The sequence below is a fragment of the Mus caroli genome, chromosome X, assembly GCF_900094665.2.
Source record: "Mus caroli chromosome X, CAROLI_EIJ_v1.1, whole genome shotgun sequence".
Lineage (NCBI taxonomy): Eukaryota > Metazoa > Chordata > Mammalia > Rodentia > Muridae > Mus > Mus caroli.
This window is the reverse complement of record NC_034589.1, coordinates 139,678,979-139,699,904: the sequence shown is the minus strand read 5'-3', so window position 1 is coordinate 139,699,904 and position 20,926 is coordinate 139,678,979. Positions and strand designations below refer to the sequence as shown.

General features: G+C 42.8%; 1 protein-coding gene across 1 annotated transcript in view; it reads left to right on the top strand.

Moving 5' to 3' along the window:
* Positions 1–12,657, top strand: part of Gnl3l (G protein nucleolar 3 like) — a 32,154-nt gene extending 19,497 nt beyond the window's left edge. Inside the window, exons 9-16 of the mRNA XM_021153372.2 lie at positions 1,468–1,612; positions 3,709–3,796; positions 4,268–4,442; positions 4,534–4,676; positions 4,901–5,037; positions 7,420–7,547; positions 10,020–10,242; positions 11,960–12,657. Of these exons, the coding sequence (XP_021009031.1) occupies positions 1,468–1,612; positions 3,709–3,796; positions 4,268–4,442; positions 4,534–4,676; positions 4,901–5,037; positions 7,420–7,547; positions 10,020–10,242; positions 11,960–12,042 (1,122 nt within the window). The 3' untranslated portion in view covers positions 12,043–12,657. The remainder of the gene's footprint in view (positions 1–1,467; positions 1,613–3,708; positions 3,797–4,267; positions 4,443–4,533; positions 4,677–4,900; positions 5,038–7,419; positions 7,548–10,019; positions 10,243–11,959) is intronic.
* The last annotated feature ends 8,269 nt before the right edge of the window (positions 12,658–20,926 follow it).

The following is a 20,926-nucleotide window of genomic DNA, read 5'->3' as shown; positions in this document are numbered from 1 at the left end:
AAAAAAAAAAAAAACAAAAAAAAAAACAAAAAATAACCATTTTCCCCCTTCTTTAAAACAAGGCATAGGAGGTTGGAGAGATGATGGCTCAGTGGTTGAGAGTTCTTTCTGTTCTTCTGGGGGACCCGGGTTCAGTACCCAGCATCCACATGGTGCTTACAACCATCTGTAACTCCACTTCTTTTGACCTCTCCAGATAATAGGCATGCATGTGGCACACAGACATACGTACATGCAAAATGCTCATAAACATAAACAAAAATCTTTTCTGTTTTGTTTTGTTTTTCTGAGGCAGGGTTTCCTTGTGTTGCCTTGACTGTCCTGGAACTCGCTGGACCAGGCTGGCCTTGAAGTTAAAGATCCTTCTTCTCTGCACCCTGAGTACTGGGATTAAAGGTGTATGCCACAAGCACAGTTTAAATAAATAAATAAAGCAAGCAAGTTCCAGGAGAGTCACAAAGAAACCTTGTCTTAAAAAACAAAGAAACACAAAACAAAACTCCAAACAAGGCATAGTACTTCCTATTGATATCAATATGGAAATACTTATAAAACATTAAGGTATTATTGTAGCATTGGTTGTTTCTGGAAAGGTAAATTGGTTACTGGGGGCCAAGCTTTTCAGCTTTGCATTATTCTTTTTTTACAGTGTTGGGTAGGGAGCTCAGAGCATCTTGCTCAGACACTCTACCATCCAGACCCTAGTTTTCAATTTTCATTGTTATTTAAGTAGTATTTTTTTTTTATTAACCCACTTGCATGTATCTCCTTGGGATGTGGACAAGTGTTAATGTGGGCTAAGTACTGGCCAATGGTGTGGCTGGGTTATATATTGGACTTAAGCTTTTGATATTTTCTTAGACACTGACAAATTATTCTTTATGATAGCAATGCCAATTAACCCTCCTCCCACTTGGGTTGATGGGTATGTGAAGAGAACCTCTTTTCCTACAATCTTGCCAATATAAGATGTCCCACTTAGAATTTTGTGACTCCCTGCTCTCCCACCATCAAAACTAAAAGTAGGGAAGTCTGGATGGCCTTGTCCTGTCCTGAGGGTCAAGGGAAGATCAGCTTTGGGCCTGGAACCCTTTCATCCAGCAGAGGCAGAAAGGCCAGGCTTCCCTTTTGTGCATATGAGACACTAAGGGCCCAGGAAGGAAACTAGACTTTTCCTCATAGGCCTATGAGTGAGAGAGATAGTAATGAAATCTGTTTTGCCTCAAGCAGGGATTTCTGCCTCTGCTGTGGGAGTCAAAAGCCATGCATGTTGAGTTAGAAGCAGGGACAGAGGAAGTTGGAGACATACAGACAACAGCAACTGGAAACCAAGAAGTGCTGGGAAGGACTCAGTATGATAAGCAACCAAGTTTAGCAATCCCAGAATATTCCACTGCAGGTTGGAAATTTAGGCTCAAATTCCATCTCTTCCTTGATGCACATTTTTGTAATATTCTTCATTTTCAGAGTCGTTGTAAAGTTCCAGTGGACCAGGCCTCTGAGTCGCTTTTGAAAAGCAGAGCCTGCTTTGGAGCCGAAAATCTCATGAGGGTCCTGGGGAACTATTGTCGCCTGGGGGAAGTGCGTGGCCACATTCGTGTGGGTGTTGTAGGTAAGACTGGGTAAATTAGGCCCAGGGCCCAGGCTCTTTTGGCTAGTGACTTCATTGAGGGAAAGGGTTTGGAATTTTGTGAGGCTTCTTTGGGGAAGATAGGAAGCGTTCTGGAGTGGTTTTGCATTTGCCATTTGGCTAGTGGGACATGGGAAGGCATATTGAGATTCAACGCTGTTAGAGCCAAATGCTTGGTACCAAACACTACCAGAAAGCTGACTACCAAAGCTGTCAGCTGTGGGAGGGAAGTGTGATTCACCCGCCTCTTCCAGACAGTGAGACAGAGCAGTGAGATCCGCAAAAGGAAACAAGGTGGAGCTGAGGCTTAAGCCTCTGTCTTTCTGAAACCCAAATACTGTAGAAGGAGATGAGAGAGAATGGGAAAATTGAGGGGCAGGGAAAGATCATCAGAGAGGGAAAGTGTCTCAGCCAGCCCGAGATTCTGAAGAGAACTCTACAGACTCTAGCTATATGCCACACTTTTGAATAGACAACAGAGAAAGAACAAGGAGGCCAGATTGTGAAGTTGGTAGATAATGAAAAGGACAAATTTAAGTTGCAGTTATAAAGAGAATAAAGGAGCTATTACCCCAAAGAAATGCTTAAAGGGACATTAAAAACTATTTTGTGGCCAGGCTTGCTGATCCAGACCTGTGTGTTAGCTGCTTTAGAAGGTTGAAAGTTTGAGTTCAAGGCCAGCCTTAGGGAACTTAATGTGACCTTGTTTCATAAAAAAGTAAGAGCTGGGAGTGTTGCTCAGTGGTAGAGGACTTCCCTAGTATTCGTGAGACCCTGGGTTTAGTCCCCAGTGTTAAAAACAACAGGAGATAGGTAAAGACAAATGTACAGACACATGTAGAGGGTTTGGTGAAGAAGAGACACTTGGGATATGTACTTGCGTAGATATGCACGTCCAACAAAAGAACATGCAGGAATGTAGACAGTTTGAATGAAAGAGATAGATATAGACACAGGAATATACAACATATGTCTACACACACATACAGATCCTCAAGAACATAAAAATGCCCATGTATGGTGTCATGTACAGGCCCCTAAGGGACACATCTGCAGGCACAGACTCGGAGGCAAAACGTGCAGCCCAAGTTCTGCCACACTCAACACTGTCTCTGCCGCCCCAAAGCAAATGAAGCCACAGGGATCCCACATGTGCCCAGACCCACGGTAACTCTCTGATACAACCTGGAATCACACAGAGGCAGACAGACCTGTGATGAGGTGAAGTGTTTGTATAGTGAGAATTAAGACATAGTTAGGGAGGCACACAAGACAAAACAAGGGCATAATGAAACATGAATGGGGATACATCAATAGACACACTCCAGAGAGAAGGAACAGAGTGGCCATGTGGTCACAAGTGGAATGGACGGGGTGGAGAGAATCAGAAAAGATAGTCCAGAATGAGAAAGAACATTCCACATACCCTGAGAAACAGCTGTGACCTCGAGGTCCAACACAAGGGAAAAGTAGTCACATTTGAAATGAAAAGGACCAGGAGACATAGAGATGCATAGACTTCCAAGTACCCTACCACAGATCTTCCTGAGCACACATGGAAGAGAGTAGTGCATTCTGGTAAATTTCAGTACCCATAGAGGACAGTGAGAATGAGATCCAGTGAGGCAGAAACTCACAAAGGCAGCCCCAGACTGAAAGTGGTGCACAGGTGCTCGCTCAGATACGAAGATTCCACAGGCACAAACAGCTGTGCAGAGAGGGGGCCATCTGGTGAGTAGTCCCTTCTCCCAGGGGAATTACAAGTTCGAACAGGTGGGCCTGTTTCAACACTTGATATCCACCTTCTGTTAGGTCATGTCTGTGAGGCGGTATGTGGTGCACCCCTCTAGGCTGGTTGTGGTGGGAGGTGGACTGCACATCTAGAGAGAGGGCCATGTGTGCCTAGAATGCTGACAAAAGAGAGAACTAGAAAGACCCTTAGAGGCTTGGCCAGGGTCTGGGGTGGGAAGACAGGAGTGTACTTAGGCTCATCCATGGCCTGGTTACTGCCTTTGCCAGGGCTGGCCTGAATTCGTGGGAGTACTTTTTGCCCTGAGTATTCTGCTCCTACTTTGCAGGCCTTCCCAATGTGGGGAAGAGCAGTCTGATCAATAGCCTGAAGCGCAGCCGTGCTTGTAGTGTGGGAGCTGTTCCTGGTGTCACAAAGTAAGATCTGCTCACTCCCCCACTTCAAAAATCCTTGACATTACATTCCATCCTAGTTCACATGCCTTCATCAGCCCCTGCCCCATTTTCTAATTGTGGACCATCCTCTGATTCATACGCTGGGTTTAGGAATCCTACTAGTAGTCCTCATTTACCTGGCTCATCCCAGGCTTGCTGCCTTGCTGGGTCCTTCCTAACAACTACAAATAGCTCTGTTGCTTAGATGAAGAGAATCAGAAACTTGTCTGAGATCCTGCAGTTAAGTCCCCAGTATAAGAGAGTAAATTTTAGAATTAGCCTTGGGTCTATAGCACCTCAGATCTCCCTCCCTGGCCCTACATCTTTCCACTTCACCTAAGACTTATAATATACCCCTCCCTCTCTTCTTTGATCTCCCTCCACCACCTTCCCACAAGACCCAACATTTGTGACTCAATATCACGTACAGCTGGGCCTTGTTTTTCCCTCTAGATTCATGCAGGAGGTCTACCTAGACAAGTTTATCAGGCTTCTGGATGCACCAGGCATTGTTCCAGGACCCAATTCGGAGGTGGGCACCATCCTGCGTAATTGCATCCATGTGCAGAAGCTGGCAGACCCTGTGACCCCGGTGGAGACCATCCTTCAGCGCTGCAACCTGGAGGAGGTATAGAGCAGGGTCCTCAGTGGATGCATGCCCCATCCTACTACTTCACAGGTCCTTCATTCCTTCTCATGGGTTTTCTTAATTTTGCTAGATTTCCAGCTATTATGGTGTATCTGGATTCCAGACGACTGAGCACTTTCTGACTGCAGTGGCCCATCGCTTGGGAAAGAAGAAGAAGGGAGGTGTATATAGTCAAGAACAGGCTGCCAAAGCTGTGCTGGCTGACTGGGTGAGGTGAGGAAGGGCTTGAGCAGGAGGTGGTATTTATGGATGCCAGTAGGACAGCCTGACTTACTTGGTCGAAGGTTGGGAATCAACATTCTGTGCCTAGTGGTTATTCAGCAGTTCAACACATTGTTGAGATGCTGTTCTCTGGACTTTCTTGTCCTGCGTCCTCTTTTGGTGGGTTATTTGTTCTCAGTGACATCACCAGCGACCCCTCATTATCTCCAATACAGTGGGAAGATCAGCTTCTATACACTACCACCTCCCACTCACACTCTGCCCACCCATCTCAGTGCTGAGATTGTTAAGGAGATGACTGAGGTCTTTGATATAGAAGATACTGAGCACGCCAATGAAGACACCATGGAATGTAAGTGTGGATGGGTGGGGTACCTGTTTTTTCCTCATAGAGCCCAGACTTAATGTCAGAGCACACATTTGATCTCCCCTTCCCTGGGGCTACTTGGGATTTGGTATTAAAATTTATTGTCCTGCAAGGTAGAAAATTCTAGTTGTGAGGGTATGGGAGGGGTGGTGTTTGTGGTGAACTTTTGGTAGGTTGGCTGACTAACTATAGACCCTTTAGGTTCTCTGAAAGTGAGGCTTCATTTCTTTTGGGTGGAAACATTCCTTTAAAAAGCTCTTGTGTGTGGTGGGGAGGGGGCTGGATGTTTTTAAGACACAGTCTCACTATTCTTGGCTGGCCTGTAACTCATTATGTAGACCAGGCTGACCATAAACTACCTCTGCCTCCCAAATGCTGGGATTAAAGGCTCAAAAATGGCTGTGTATGTTTACATGGGCCTGTAATTGCAGCCAAACAACTGAGTTAAACAACTAAATGGCCCTTCTCCCTATTCTCCTCCCTCCTATTGCCCTAGGCTTGAGAAAATGATGTTGAGGATTAAACCCAGAGCCTTGTGCTTGCTGTCATAGCACTCCTATGTAGCTTTAACTGACCTAGTGCTCACTGTATAGTCCAGGCTGACTTTGAACTTTAGATAATTCTCTCTCATCAGGCTTCTGAGTACTGGTCTATGCCACTGTATCTGGCTTCTCTACGGACTTCTCAGCTTGCTTAGATTTTGTTTTTTTTTACCTCTGTTGGCTAGTAAGATATTCTAGTGAAAAAGGACTATATTTACTGGGGGTGGTGGAACATACCTTTTAATCCCACTACCTGAGAGGCAGTAGCAGGTGTTCTCTATGAGTTCCAAGCTAGAAAGAGCTTCATAGTGAGACCCTGTGTCAAAAGAGTCATCTGAAGGGCTCTGATGGTAGCTCTCCTGTTCTGTTGTCTTAAATTCCTCAGCAGAGTAGTGAGGTGGTTATAAGTGTGGACTACATGAATTTAAATAAATTTAAGTTTTCTTCCTCATTTGTTGTATGATATTGACCAAGTCTGTTCACTTCACTCTCTCTCTGTGATACCATTTGTAAAATAAGAACAGTAGCACCCATTCCAGAAGGGTTTTGTGTAGATTTACCTAATTTGTAAATGAGGGCAAGGGGTATAGCCCAGGGATACAGCTCGTGCTTAGCATTCACAAGGGCCTGGTTCGACCCTCAGCACTACAAGGGTAAAGCATATAGAGCCTAGCTCTATATAGTAAGTACATCAGTGCTCTGTAGATGCTATCTGGGGGATATGGAGGAGTGACTTGCCAAAACTGGTGAACAGGTTTCTGCTCTTAGACACTACTGTTTGTAGTCCTGGTCTGTGCCTGTAGTTCCTACTTCATTCTCTACTCTGTCCAGGACACTCTGGTCATACATTAGGGAATAGATGAGAAAGCATTGTTTGACCTGCAGTCCTATTTCTGTTAAAGGCCAGTCATTTCCTTCTGTGGGTGCTCTGAAGTCCTGGATTACAAATGAGGACAAGAAGACTTGCCTGCCTTCTAGTTTATTCCATGTGTGGCTTGAGTCAAGCCAGCCTGCTTGCTGAATTTTAATTTCTGATTCTGTCAAGTGGACAGTTGAGAGGGACTTAAAATTATGTTTTAATGGTGATGCTTGATCCTGGATTTTTAAGGGCAAGAAGAGTGTCATCACTGTAGGGAGAAGACAAGGGTGGGGAAGAGGTTATAGGTAAAAAGTATTTGAAGGAGTTGGTCCTAGTGTGGCATCTTGAAGAGTGAGCAGGAGTTAAGGCATTCAGTAAAGTAGGTAGGATAAGGTTGGTAGAGGTGAGGTCTGAGGGTGGTGTGGCACTAAAGCGATAGGGATGGCTGAGTATTGCACTGGAGGCTACTTCTAGGTAAGGGGCAAGAGGACAGAGGCTGGTTCTAGGAAGGAATCCTCATGGCTGTCTTCATCACATTTGAGCCAGAGTACAGTAGATGCCTTCTGCTTGGTTTTCTCTTAATCCTCTAAATAAGAGTTATGGAATTCACATTTCTCACATGAGCAAGCTGAAGCTTTAAGGCTAACTCCCAGCAGGCAAGTGTTCTATAATCATGCCGTTGTTCTGTTTTTATTTTGAGACAGGGTCTCTCACTATATATAGCCCAGGCTGGTCTTGAACACATGATCCTCCTGTTTTACCCTCCTGAGTCCTTAGATTACAGGTATGCACCCCCTGGATTTACTAAGCATGCTTTTAAATATTTGTTATGCAGCCTCTAGGCAGAAACAACCTCACCTACCCCCACGACACTGGTGGCACCCTCATGTCCTTTCTGCTGAGACCTAGTCTGAAGGCTGCCAGCAAGGGTGAGCCAGGATTCTAACAGTGATGTTTGTGTTACAGGCTTAGCTGTGGGAGAATCCGATGAGCTGTTGGGTGACATGGACCCACAAGAAATGGAGGTCAGGTGGCTCCATTCTCCACTGGTGAAAATAGCAGATGCCATTGAAAATAGAAGCACCGTGTATAAGGTATTTCTGTGCATCTTCATGGCAGCTGTCTCGTGCACAGGGTTCTGGGAAGGAGTCAGTTCCTTCTGCGTATCTCCCCTGGGGTGGTGAGGAGTGAGTCCCTCACATACTTTCTATGGACTTGTAGATGTTTGACCTGGTGTGTTTTTGCCTAGACAGTGATGTGTCTAAGGAGCTCTTTCAAGCAAGCTTTCCCAACCCTGGTTCCAGTCCATAGCACAGGCATCACCACCTTACTCACCTAATTATTATTCAATTAGCAGATGACTCCTTCTGTTGACTAGTATACAGAATCACATACATTGCTAGTCACCAAATCTATGGCTATTCCTTACCATGTCTTGAGACATGGTCAAAATCTCTATGATTCCTGTAATCCTAGAGTATGCTTTCAGGCCTCAACTTACCTGGACATATGCTCCATGGTTTCTTTTGTTGCTGTTTGAGACAGGATCTCATGTAGTCATGACTGGCTTTGAACACCTGATCCTCCTGCCTCCCAACTCCTCAGTGCTGAGATTACAGGTGTACATCATCATGCCTGGCTATTCTATGGTTCTAGTCTGAACCTGTTCGTTCCCCTGCTTAAACACCTTTCCATGGCTTGCTATACAACACCTTCAGAGCATCATATGACTCTGTTTTGTTGTTATTTTCTTTTTCAAGACAGGGTTTCTCTGTGTAACAGCTCTGATGTAGACCAGTCTGGTCTCAGATGCACAGAGATCCACCTCCTTCTCTGCTTCTCAAGTGCTGGGATTAAAGGCATGCTCCTCTACGGTTGGGCCACTCTTGGTTTTTCTAGTATCTTTTTTTTAGTCGCCCATCTCTGCTCCTCCAAAGTTTCCATTTCAAACACATAGAAGGAGTGATTATGGGTGGGCAATAATATGGGAAGAGCCTGTATTTAAGTGCCCTAAAGTGTGCTACTTGTTAGTTGGTCAGAGAACCCTTAAGCTCCACCTGGAAGGCTGAGTTCTCTGTGGGGGCTCAAAGAGATGGTGTTTGGAGTGAATTGCTCGTGCTATTAGGTGACTGGAGTAGAGGTTGAAAAAGATGAATCTGGCATCTGAGCATAGCTTGCCTTGAGTTTGACTTTGGCCCTTAAGGCAATAAGAAAGCATTGATGGTTGCCTGTTTTCATCTCTGGGTCAAATCTCCTCTCTAGTTTCATATATTGAAAATTTTAACTAGGCAATATATGCTTATTAGTTAAAATTGAGAATGGATTGAAGGCTGCACAATGAAAAATAACTCTTTTCTTTCTGTCCCCCACTCACTGTGTCCCCTCTTTGGAGACAGTCACTATTATCAGACTTTGGGATGTCCTTTCAGACCTATCTTGTAGTGTTTCACTGAGCCATAAGCCCCTGGGCATAGTATGTTTCTTAGAAACTGACAGTAGTCTCCCCTTTTGTGCTACAAGTTCCAGATTCTATTCAGGGCCCTCAGCAGACCTCCCCATCGCACAACTCCTAAGGAATACTATATGAGTGTATGCTACCATGTCTGCCTACCTTGACAGAATCTTCATTGTGGAAATACCATAGAGTATACTACCATAAACTAAGATGCTCATGGCAGGCCACCGGCACATATGTGGCCCATTGTTGCCTGAATCATGTTTATGTGACTGTGTACTTCCATATTTATATGTTAGATTGGTACATGGTACATAGTAAATGCTCTGTTAATATTTGCTTTTACTACTAACATGTACCCAGCACACAGATAGCCTTCATACTGCCCTGATGGGTAGACAGCATGCTTTGGTTAAGGCTTATTTAGCCTAGTTATTTACTGAAGGTGGAAGTAAGTCTAACATTTCTTTGTTTCCAGGTTTTTCCCATATAGCTGGGCCCAAAGTGGGTGTTAAAAGTACTACCTGAGTAAGGCCCAGAAGGGTTACTTCAACAAAGGGTTAGTTGTCACTAATCAAGTAAATATTTTTCTCTCTTTTTTTTTTTGAGACAGTCTCTGTAGCCCAATCTAACCTAGAACTCATCCATCTAGTCCAGGCTGGCCTTATGCTTATAGCAGTCCTGCCTCAGCCTTTGACTGCTAAGATTGCAGGCGTAAACCATCACTGCTTCCTTTCCTTTATCAAATTCTTGTAGCCAAGGTGGTGGTAGCATACACCTTAAAGCCTTCCCAGCACTTCAGAGGCAGAGGCAGGTTATCCCTGTGAGTTCAAGGCCAGTCTGGTCTACAGAGTGAGTTCCAGGACGGTCAGGGCTGTTAAACAGAGAAACTGTCTTGAAAAAAAAAAAACAACAGAAAGTTTTGCAAGCTACCCATTAGTCACCTTGTTGGACAGATGAACAAACTGAGGCTAATGGGCCTACTAAGCATTAGTTAGAATATGGTGGAGCCATAATTGGCTCCAGATTTCTTCTTACCCATCCCTATATTAGGTTTCTCTGTAGGAGTGTTTGGAGATCCAGACCTCACCATTATTCTTTTTCTTCCCAGATTGGAAATCTTACTGGGTATTGTACCAAACCAAACCGTAATCAGATGGGGTGGCCTAAACGCAATGTGGACCACCATTGCCCCCAAAATAACCGTGTAGTAGAGGTCAGTTCTGTTGACCGTCGCCCGATGTTGCAGAGGATCCTGGAGACAGACCCACTTCAGCAAGGCCAGGCTCTGGCATCTGCCTTGAAGAATAAGAAAAAATTGCAGAAGCGTTCAGGTAGGGGTACTTGACCATTCCTGTGCTCTGGAAAATGTCTGAGGAGGGCTAGGACTAGGGACTTTTGAATAAGCATTTCCATATGTCTATCTCCATGGAAGAGTTGGAGAGATGGGGTTAGGAAACTCATGGACTGGCAAGTGGTTCTCAAAATTTTAACTTGCATCATGTCACCTGAAGGGTTTGTCAAGGCTGATCTTTGGAGCCTACACTTGTAGAACCACTGACCTTGTCTGTGTATCATGTTCCCATACCTTGGGAACTTTCTGTCTGTTATATTATCATTTGTACTCTATAAATAGGCAGTGCTTCTAAAACTCAGAGGATGCACAATGCAATCTCTTAAGGCTTCTTGTCATAGGCAGCTGGTTAATTTCTTGCCCTTCTTTAGACAGATATATGGAGAAGTCATATGTTTCTTTTCCACACAAATGCTTGTCACTGAGCATACAGTTTTTGTTTCATAATTTCTCCATTCTGTATCATAGGAATATTTTCACATCCCTATATGAATTGTCTCTTTGTATTAATGGCAATCTTTTGTGTAGTTGACATGTACAGGTTTTCAGGTTACTTATAGTAACCTCATATCTGTGGCTTCTGTACTACAGATTCAGTTAAGTGGAAATAAAAAACATTTGGAAGAAATTGCGTCTCTTAGGGGCTGGAAAGATGGCTCCATTGTTAAGAGCTCCATTGTTAAGAGCACTTGTTGCTCTTCCAGAGAACCCAGATTTGGTTCCTAGTACCCACATATGACTCACAAGTGTCTGTAACTGGAGTTCTAGGGCGTCCAACTCTTCTGACCTCTGAAGGCTTAGCATGTGCTTCACATACATAGTCTCAGGCACACATACATATACATAAAAGAATTTTTAAGAAAGGGTCTCACTGTGTAGCCTATGTATAAAATGTATATATGTATATATATACATATATATATATATTGTGTATAAAAATGTAGGTAGTGTTGGTTGACTCTGTCATCTTTTTTTTTTTTTTTTTTTTTTTTTTTTTTTTTTTTTTTTTTTTTTTTTTTTTTTTTTTTTTTAGCTATGCCATATTTTATAGCTATCTTGTTCTTGCTCTACAGTGAGTCCTGGGAATCCAAGGGAGACTTGCCCTTAAACTCCAAGTCTTGTTAGAGAGTATAGAGGAGACAAAACAAACAGTGGCAGTGTAGAACAGTCACTGTGAGGTCACACACACAATAAGCACTTCTAGGAAGCTTAGCCCAGCTTGGAGATAGGGCTGATCAGCAGAGGGTTCCTGGAGAAGTCTCAGGGAACCCAGAGGAACAAGTGTATCTTGAGGATGAGACTGCGAGTGGTAAGCACTCAAGTTCAAAGCTAGTACTAGTGTGCACTCCATTGCTATGAGTGATTATTTGGGGGTGGGTAGGGGTAATGGAGGAATGCTAAGTTCACACAATAGAAGGAAATTATTATTTTAGTATTCAGAAGACACAAAAATACTTGGAATACTTCGAGTCTGAAACCATGAGAAAGAAACTATGCTGGGGTGATCACTTACACGTGAATGGATCTTCTTGTGAGGTTGACAAGTGTAATGGCCTATCTGTTTTGTTGAATGATTAGACGTATAACTGAGCCAATTTGGAGGTTGGTATGGGCCAAGTTAGTGATTTTATTTACATGTGGCAGGCCTGTTGGCTAAGCCAGCTACCCAGAGATTGCCTGTATTTTTCCCTCTACAGATAAAATCGCCACTAAGTTGTCTGACTCCATGATGTCTATGCTTGACCTCTCTGGCAACTCCGATGACTGTGCTGGTGACTGAGCAGCTGACCTTCCCCTCATACTGCAAGTACTGCTTCCTGTGGGATGGGAGAATCCAGATGCCTTTCCATTCTCCCTGATGTACTTAATAGTAGAACACCTCCATGTCATGTATCTTCTGCTGCCGTGCCCTCCATTCTTATCAAAGGTCTGGAGCTGCCAAACCCTAATACCCTCTACTTAATCCTTCCTGTCTTTGAAAATGACCTTGTGTTTGTTTTTGTGGTGCCAGGAATTGAACATAATAGGTCCTCACAAATGTTAGACAACCATTCTATTACCAAGCTGTAGTATTACCATCAACACCATCCATCATTATCAAGTACTGGGATTACAGGCTTTTGCCACTATTCCCAGCTCCCACTGTGTTTTCTAAGGTAAATAAAATCAGCAGACTCTTGGCATGGTGGCAACATATCTATAACCCTGACACTTGGGAGACTGGAGCTAGGAGGACTGTAAGTTATGGGCCAGCCTGAACTATCTGGCAAGACCCTTTCTCAATAAAACAGCCCAAAAACAAATAAGCAGAGTCCAGCTGGGCACACACCTTTAATCCTAGCACTCTGGAGGCAGAGGCAGATGAATCTCGTGAGTTTCAGGCCAGCCTGGTCTACTGAGCAAGTTCCAGGATAGCCAGGGCTGCATAGAGAAACCCCGTCTTGAAAAGTGAACAATAAAACAACAAAAAGAATTTGTAATTATTGAAAAAGCAAATAAGCAGAGTCCAAGTGCTGACAATGTACCTTGGACTCTAAATTCCTGTGTCATACGTACCCTGTGAGTTATGCTGATAAGGGTTAACCTTTTGGACAGGTAAATGTCCTAAAGGCTAGACTGCTGAGAAACCTGGTGGCAGTGGCGGGGGAGGTGGCGGTTGTCCCTGGATGGGTGATCCTTTTCGTTTTTATCACCCTACAAGATCTTAGTGCCAAGGCTCTTGCCTGTGTATTTTCTAAATCAATAGCTAGCTCCTCATCTGGGTAGTGTAGGAGTAGAGAAGGATAGTGTGAGTCTCCTGTCTCTGGAAGTGCCTGGGGATAGTGTAGAGGATGACGATTCTAGAAGGGGTATACCTATCATAGTAAGTTGGAAAGCCATTGGCTGCAGGATGTTCAGGAAATGTAGACCATACCTGTTTTCTGGACGGTTAGGGGCTGAGCACAAACTACTAAATTCTGAGAAACAGTTACCACCTTTAACTTTCAGTATATCCGTATCAGGAAGGGGTAAGGCTCAGAAAGCTGACAGAATGTGCTCATGTCAACAGTAAGTGGTGGTGTGCTGGATGTCAAACTTGAGTCTAATTTAAACCGTATGCTAGCCTTTTGGTTTGCATTATTTTGCCTTTTTAACAAGGGCACACCTCTCTGGTATTTTCTGTTGTCATATATTTAAAATATATTTTCTCTACTCTGTTTTTAAAAAAATGGTAGTATTTATGGAAAACTATGCTTTCAAAGTCTCTTTAAATGATGTCCAACTTAATTCACTGATCTCATCTTAAGTTTTGCTAGACAATAATATATTAGAAATAAAAGCATCTAGATTCTTGGGAACATAATCATGTCAAAATAAAATAGAACTAAAACCAGGTGGGTGGCTCACACCAGTGCTTCAAGCACTAAGAATACTGAAGCAGGAAGATGTCTGTGAAGCTGAGTCCAGCCTGGGCTGCAGAGTAAGAGGCAGTCTCAGGGCCTTTAGATATTCTAACTCTAACGTATCTCAAGGTGGGGGTAGCGTGCCCATGCACAGAGAGAGGGGTTCCCCTATAACCCAGTGTGGTCCTGAACTTTTTAGCCCCCCTGATTAGCTTTCCAAGTGCTGGGATTGCAGGTGTTTGCTTTCATGCCTGGATATTTCTTTGTTCTTAAAACAATTTCTTGGGTCTTTACTCTCCCCTTAAAAAATCATTTTTATACAATAATCTCCTCCTTCATGATTTTAAGTTCTGTAAGTTTGGACACCTTTTAACATAATCAAAATAGAGAATTTTTGTGGCACTTCCCCCAAACTTATTGTGTCCTCTTGTAGTATAGTCCTGCCCCCATCCTCAAATCCTAGCAGGCACAGACCTCTTTCCTGTTCCGTAAGTCACACGGGGGCTTATTTTATGGCATTAAGCTTTTAGCTTTTTCCTTTTAGATCTTACATTGAAGTTAGATGCAGTTGCATAAGCTCTGATAAATGGATAAAGACAAGTAATCATTAATACAGGACAGAAGAGTTCTATTAGCCTCCCCTTTACCATTCCTGGTCAAATCTTGTTCTCTCCCTGACAGTCACGGACTTGTGCTTTCACTTTATGGCTTGTCTTTTGAAAAGAGTTGTAAGTGGAATTTAATAGTATGTAACTTTTGAGATTAATGTGTTATAAATATAGACTTGAGATCCATATCACTGGATGTATCAATAGTTTGATTTCTGTTTCATATGCTATTGTGTGGATGTCTTATTGCTTATTCAACCCTAAGTTGGATGGCATTCTTTACAGTTGAGGAGGAAGTTATAAATAAAGCTGCTAAAAATCCTTGTGTGAGACTGTTTTCATTTCTTTGGCATTACTACCTAGAGTTGGATTGCTGCAATATATGGTAAGCAACTGCTGAACTTCTTTGTTCTCTTGATGCACATTAAAATATTATTTTGCCTGCATGTGTGTCTGTGTATCATGTATATGGCTTCCTGTCCACAGAGGCCAGAAAAGGTGTCAGATCCCATGGAGTGAAATTATAGATGGGCCACACACACACACACACACACACACACACACATTACCCATCTGTTGATGGATATCTTGGTTGGTCATCAGCTTGTCTTTTGTAAACAATATAGCAATAAACATGAATGTGCAGCTCCCCGTGCTCTCCTTACTTGGATTCCTTCAAGTATATATACAGAATTAGTGTTGTTGTTTTGTATGATGGTTGTCCGTCCGTCCTTCCTTCCTTCCTTCCTTCCTTCCTTCCTTCCTTCCTTCCTTCCTTCCTTCCTTTCTTCCTTCCTTCCTTTCATCTATCTATCTATTTACATGTGTACACTGTGTCAGTCTTCAGACACACCAGAAGAGGGCATCGGATCCCATTCCAGATGGTTGTGAGCCACCATGTGGTTGCTGGGAATTGAACTCAGAACCTCTGAAAGAGCAGTTGGTCCTCTTAACCACTGAGCCATCTCTCCAGCCCCTGATAGTTGTACTTCTTAAAGGTCTATTTATGGGAGAGTGAATACCACATGTGGGGGGTGTTCCTGTAAAGCCAGAACACATCAAATTCCTTGGAGCTGGGCTTACAGGTTGGTAATATAGGTGCCAGGAACCAAACTCTGGTCCTCTGGAAGAGCAGCAGATGTTTATAACTATTGAGCTGCCTCTCCAGCCCCAGTAGTTGAACTTTTAACTTTCTGAGGACTCTCCATACTGCTTTCCTTGGAGGTTACACCGGTTTCACTTCCCAAAAGCAGTTCCTAATGGTTTCTTTCCCCACATCCTCACCAGCATTTATTGTCCTTCATTTTCCTGATGATAGCCATTCTTACTGGGAGTAGATTCTCAAAGCAGTTTTAAGGGGCTACTTCCCCTGTTGGCTAAGGATGATGAACATTAAAAATATATTGCCAATTGCTGTTTTTTTTAAATGTTTTCATTTTTTTGAGAATTTCATACATGTACTGTCAGATGTATACTGGGCAAAGATAGTCATTCTGTGGGCTGTCTCTGCTGATGGTTTCCTTTGCTGTGCAGAAACTTTAATTTTGTACAATCCCATCTATCAGTGTTGGGGAGTTACTTCCTGTTCTCTAGGAGTCATTTCCAGAAAGTTCTTGTCTGTGTGTACCCCCCCCCCCCCATGTTTCACCAGCAGTTTAAGTTTCAGGTCTGACTTTAAAGTCTTTGATCCATTTTTGAACTGATTTTTCTGCAGGGTGAAAGAGATGGATCATGTTTCACTCTTCTACAGGCTATCATCAGTACCATGTTCTGAAGAGCTTTTTTCCAGTGTATATTTTAACAGCTTTGTCAAAGATTAGGTAGCTGTAGGTGTATGGGTTTATTTCTGGCTCCTTTATTCTCTCCCATTTGTCTGTGTGTCTTTGCTAACCCATTTCCACTGTGGCAGGCACTAACATGGGATTAAAGGCATGCATGTGCTACCATACCCAGCTTATAATGTCCTTCCTAAGGTGCTATGGAGTTTTCAGCATTTGAAGTGCAATAGATAAAAATCCTAATCTCAGCACTTGGGAGACAGGTTTCTTTTTCACTGTATCCTCTCTAAAACTTGTCTTTGGACAGTTTTTTCCCCTTGGTTTTTTGAGACAAGAGTCTTTCTATGTAGCCCAGGCTGGTCTTAAACTTCTGAGAATCCTTCTACCTCTGCCTCTTGAGTACTTAGATCACAAGGGTGTGCCACTATGTCTGGCTTCTCTTACCTTTTTTATAGTATCCATCCGAATATGTGATATCCTATTGTGATTTTGATTTGGCATGTCTTCATTATAGCTATTAATATACTTGGCCAGGTTTACTTCTTTTTCTTCAACAGAAACTTCCTGGGTATGGAGTACATTCCTAGCACAGAGTTAGGCATGTTATACCAAGATGAAAAGACAAGTTTCGTGCCCCCAGGAAGTTCTTGGTCTACAGTGAAAATACCAGTATGGTTGTTGCTACAGCAGAGACTTCTGCAGTCTTTGTAGCCTGGGATACGAAGGCCTAATTTGGCAAGGAGAAGGTTTATAGGAGTGAGCTTTTGAGCTGAAACTTGAAAGGCGTGTGAAAGGCTTGCTAGGCAAACAGTGAGCAGATCCAGGCCAGCAGCTCATTTCTTGAACAAGAGATACTATTTTTTAAAGAAATGGTCTTTTCCTCATTGTTTGTTCTTGGCACTTTTGTTCAAAATGGATCTAGGTACATGGATCTAGACCTAGTTTTTATTAGACCTGTGATAGAATTAGAAATTAGGAAGTGTGATGCTTCCAGCTTTGTTCTTCTTGGGATTGCTTTATTTATTAAGGACTATTTTTTTTCCCTAGGATTTTGGTAGTAATTACATTGAACTTATAGATTACTTTGGTTAGTATGAACAACAATACTAATTTCCATGCTACCTGAACAAGGATATCTGTCCATTTATTTGCATTTGTATTTTTTCTTTTCCCTTTCTTACCTGCTACTTTCTTTTTTACATTGATTTTTAATATGATTATGATAAATGTTTTTAAAAGTATATTTTTTTAAATTTTAGGTGTATGAGTGTTTCCGTGCTTGCCTGCATGTATGAATACCCTATTTGTGTGTGGTGTCTACTGCCCATGGAGGTCAGAAGAGGATGTTGGATCCCCTGAAATTATGGTTGGTTGTAAACCATCATGTTTGATCTGGGAACTGAACTATGGTCCCCCTGAGAGAGCAGCAAGTGGTCTTAATGGCTAAGGCATCCAACTCCTATGCTATTATAATTATTAAATTTACTTTATATTATTTTATGAGTATGGGTATTTTGCCTGCCTGTATGTTTGTGTACTACTTGTGTGCTTGGTGCCCGTGGAGACCAGAAGGTTTCAGGTTCCCTGGAACTGAGGTTCCAGATGGTAAGTCACCATGTGGGTGCTGGGAATCAAACCTGGGTCTTCTGGAAGTGTAGCTAGTGCTCTACTGAGCCGTCTTTCTATGCAATGTATATGGAACATTTTCATCTCCCCTTTCCCAAATCTTCCTATGACCACCCTCCCATCCCTTCCTACCCAATTTTGAAATTTCCTCTCTCCTTTTTTCTTTTTGAGTCCAGTTTGTGTATCCAGTTGGTCTCAGGAGTCTTGGGATCAGGGCTTGCTCTAGCATGTGGTCAACTTAACCAGGGGTTGCATAAAGAAAACTGACTCTCCTGGCAGCTATCACATGCTCTTCAATGCTATTAATGGCTCTTTAGCTAGTGGTAGGATTTTGTGACTACCTCTACCTCTCCACTCTGGGATTTGATCTAGCTTAAGCTTGAGCAGGTCTTGTTCTTGCTGTCACAATCACTGTGAGAGCTGTATAGCTTTGGCTGTCTAGGCTGGCCTTAAACTCAGATCCACCTGTCTCTGCCTCCCAAGTGCTGGGGTTAAAGGCGTGTGCTGCTGCCACCACCACCTGGCTTTTAAACTAATGTTGTGAACTCATCATTTGTCATGTGTGGCCACTGAAGGTTCTTCTTGGTGAGCAAAGTGGTCAGCTAATGGCTGCCCATATGTTTCCTTAAGTGTCCAGAACCAGTAACTGTCGTTTCGAAGCACGCCCATCTTTTGTTGAGGCACATCTTTCTCCTTGCAATGCAGCTCACAGGTCTGCCCCAAGTTCTTTTTCTCTGGTTTCAGTCACATATGGGGTTATGGTACCCTCATTGTTCATCAGTGTGCACATCCCTATGTATGAGCACAGTCCTGGGTAGCATGGAACATTCTAGATTGCTGGAAATATGTTGGAGTTTTTGAGGATTCTATGGCCATCCCATTTCTCAGCATTGTAATATCCTCTTTGGAAGCTTCTTACTTGCTGCTTTAAAATCTTACTAGGAATTTCAAGTTTGGGTAGAAATAACACTAAACAAATGCATTTGTTTTTGATAGTTGCCTTTTTAAGGCCCAAGGTCAAAGCTATCTTCTCCACATGGACCCAGGCTCAACTGTGTCAGTCCTTGAGAAACCTTCCTGTCCATCAGTCTGCCTCCTGATTTCTTGTGCAAAGATGGTGGATTGTGTGCAACTGGTCCAGAAGGCTGAATAGGCCACAAAGACGGGTGCAGTCTCACACTGTCTAAGAGAACACTCATCTCCAGCTGCCGCCTTTTGTCTGGGATACAGCATCCTGCCTGTTTTTTGCCCCTTTTCCACTTCCACAGGAAAGTGAGTGATCTGCATCCATAGCAACCCAGTGATGTCACACACAGTGACACAGAGTACAATGAGTCTAAGGTCTGGTAGGAAATTACAGATGATATTTGTCCAAGATAATATTGAAAAGAGCTGTTTTTCTAGACAGGATCTTTCACTAGGACCAGGGGCTCACCAATTAGGTTAGGCTGGCTGGCCATGGAGATTCAGCCCATAAAATACTGTTTTATATTTTATTTGGGAAAAATGTTAGATGTATAGAAAGGTTGCAAAGATAGTAGGGGTCCCATGTGCTCCATACATATCCTATTCCTTGTGTAAGGTCCCCAGCAGGAGTCGGAAGAGAGAGATGATGACCACTAGTCATGGCATTGCAGCCTTCTCAGCTTTCCCCGATCTCCATCGATGTCTTCTTTCCTCTTTAGGATCTACTAGTATACAGATGATTCCTGTCCTTTATCAGGGACAACCAGGTCCCTGTGATATTCCTAGTCTTGTGTTCCTTTATACTTTGATAAGAGATATAGGTTTCAAAGAGAGTGTTACAGAAGCATGTGCCTCATTCTGTAGCCACCAAGTTTGCCCCTGACATGCCCATATTAGTCACCTCTACAGCTTTCTCTGAGCTGCTCCTAAGCCATAGTCTTCTTTTCTCTGTTTTACTCACTCATTCCACATCCCTTTGGCCTTACTTGAGAAAGCCTACTTTTATTATCCTCCAACTCCAACCAGTCTGTATACCCAGGATTTCTAACTTGGGTCCTTTATGTCCTCCCTTTCCAGACACTGAAAACACACGGTGCAGCATTTACTGTTTCCACAAGTCTTAACATGTACTTGCCACCACAACCTTAGGATGTCACAAAGGTGGCCACTGTCCCAGAGGGGGAAACTGAGGCACACCAACTCAATCAAGATAATGCACTCATTTTTGTGTTTGGTTTTTTTTGAGACAGGGTTTCTCTGTGTAGTCCCGACTGTCCTGGAACTCACTCCATAGACCAGGTTCACCTCATACACACAGAGATCCATCTGCCTCTGCCTCCCAAGTGCTGGGATGACAGGCATACACCATCACACCCAACACCACACTTTTTTTTGGATTTTATTTGAAAGTTTTCTTCTTGTGTACTGATTCTTTTGGTAGTGAAAATAAAGAAAATATTTTTGTTAATAAAAGTAAAAAAAGATATAAAAGTCAATACAATTCCAAAGGTACATATTTAAAGGTGACTTTGTTGACTATGATGTCTTTTGTAACTAAGCATATTCTCTAGATAAAAATTGTTTTTTAACCTTTAAAATGTTTTTAGTTTAAATAATATTACACTACTTTCCCCTCCCTTTCCTTTGTCCAGAGTCGCATACCCCTCCTGCGTATTCTCTCAATTTGATGGCTTCTTTTTCCTTGATTATATTTGTGGTATACATACATACATACATACATACACACATACATACATATATACATACATTCATACATATACATGTATATGTGTGTGTGTATGTATGTGTGTATATCTATATATGTGAAAACATATATTCAGCAGGTTTTCTCTCGGAGGCAGAGAGAGAAACAGAGAGCCCATTGAACGTGTTTTTGTTGTTTGTGTGTATGATTTGCATCGGATAACGAATTAAGGGGCTCATTGGAAAAGGCTAATTCTCCCTCTTTCAGTAGTCATTCATTGCCTGTAGTTCTTTGTATAGGGATGGAACCCATTGAGATTTTTCTCCCTTTAGTGTTGGCCTATGTAATTATATGGCTCTTGTTCCAGTCTTGTGTATGCACTCATGTCTATTCCTGGCTCTTACAACCTTTGCCCCCTCTTCCACAATGTTCCCTGAGTCATAGATGTCTGGTTTCTTTTACAGGAGTTACATGCGCGCACGCTTGTGCACACGCATACACACGCCTAATTGCTTCTGAACTGATTGAAGGGACCATGATGTGGAAGAGGTTTGAGTGTGCCAGAAAAGGGTCAATCTATGAGGCTATGATAAAAGTT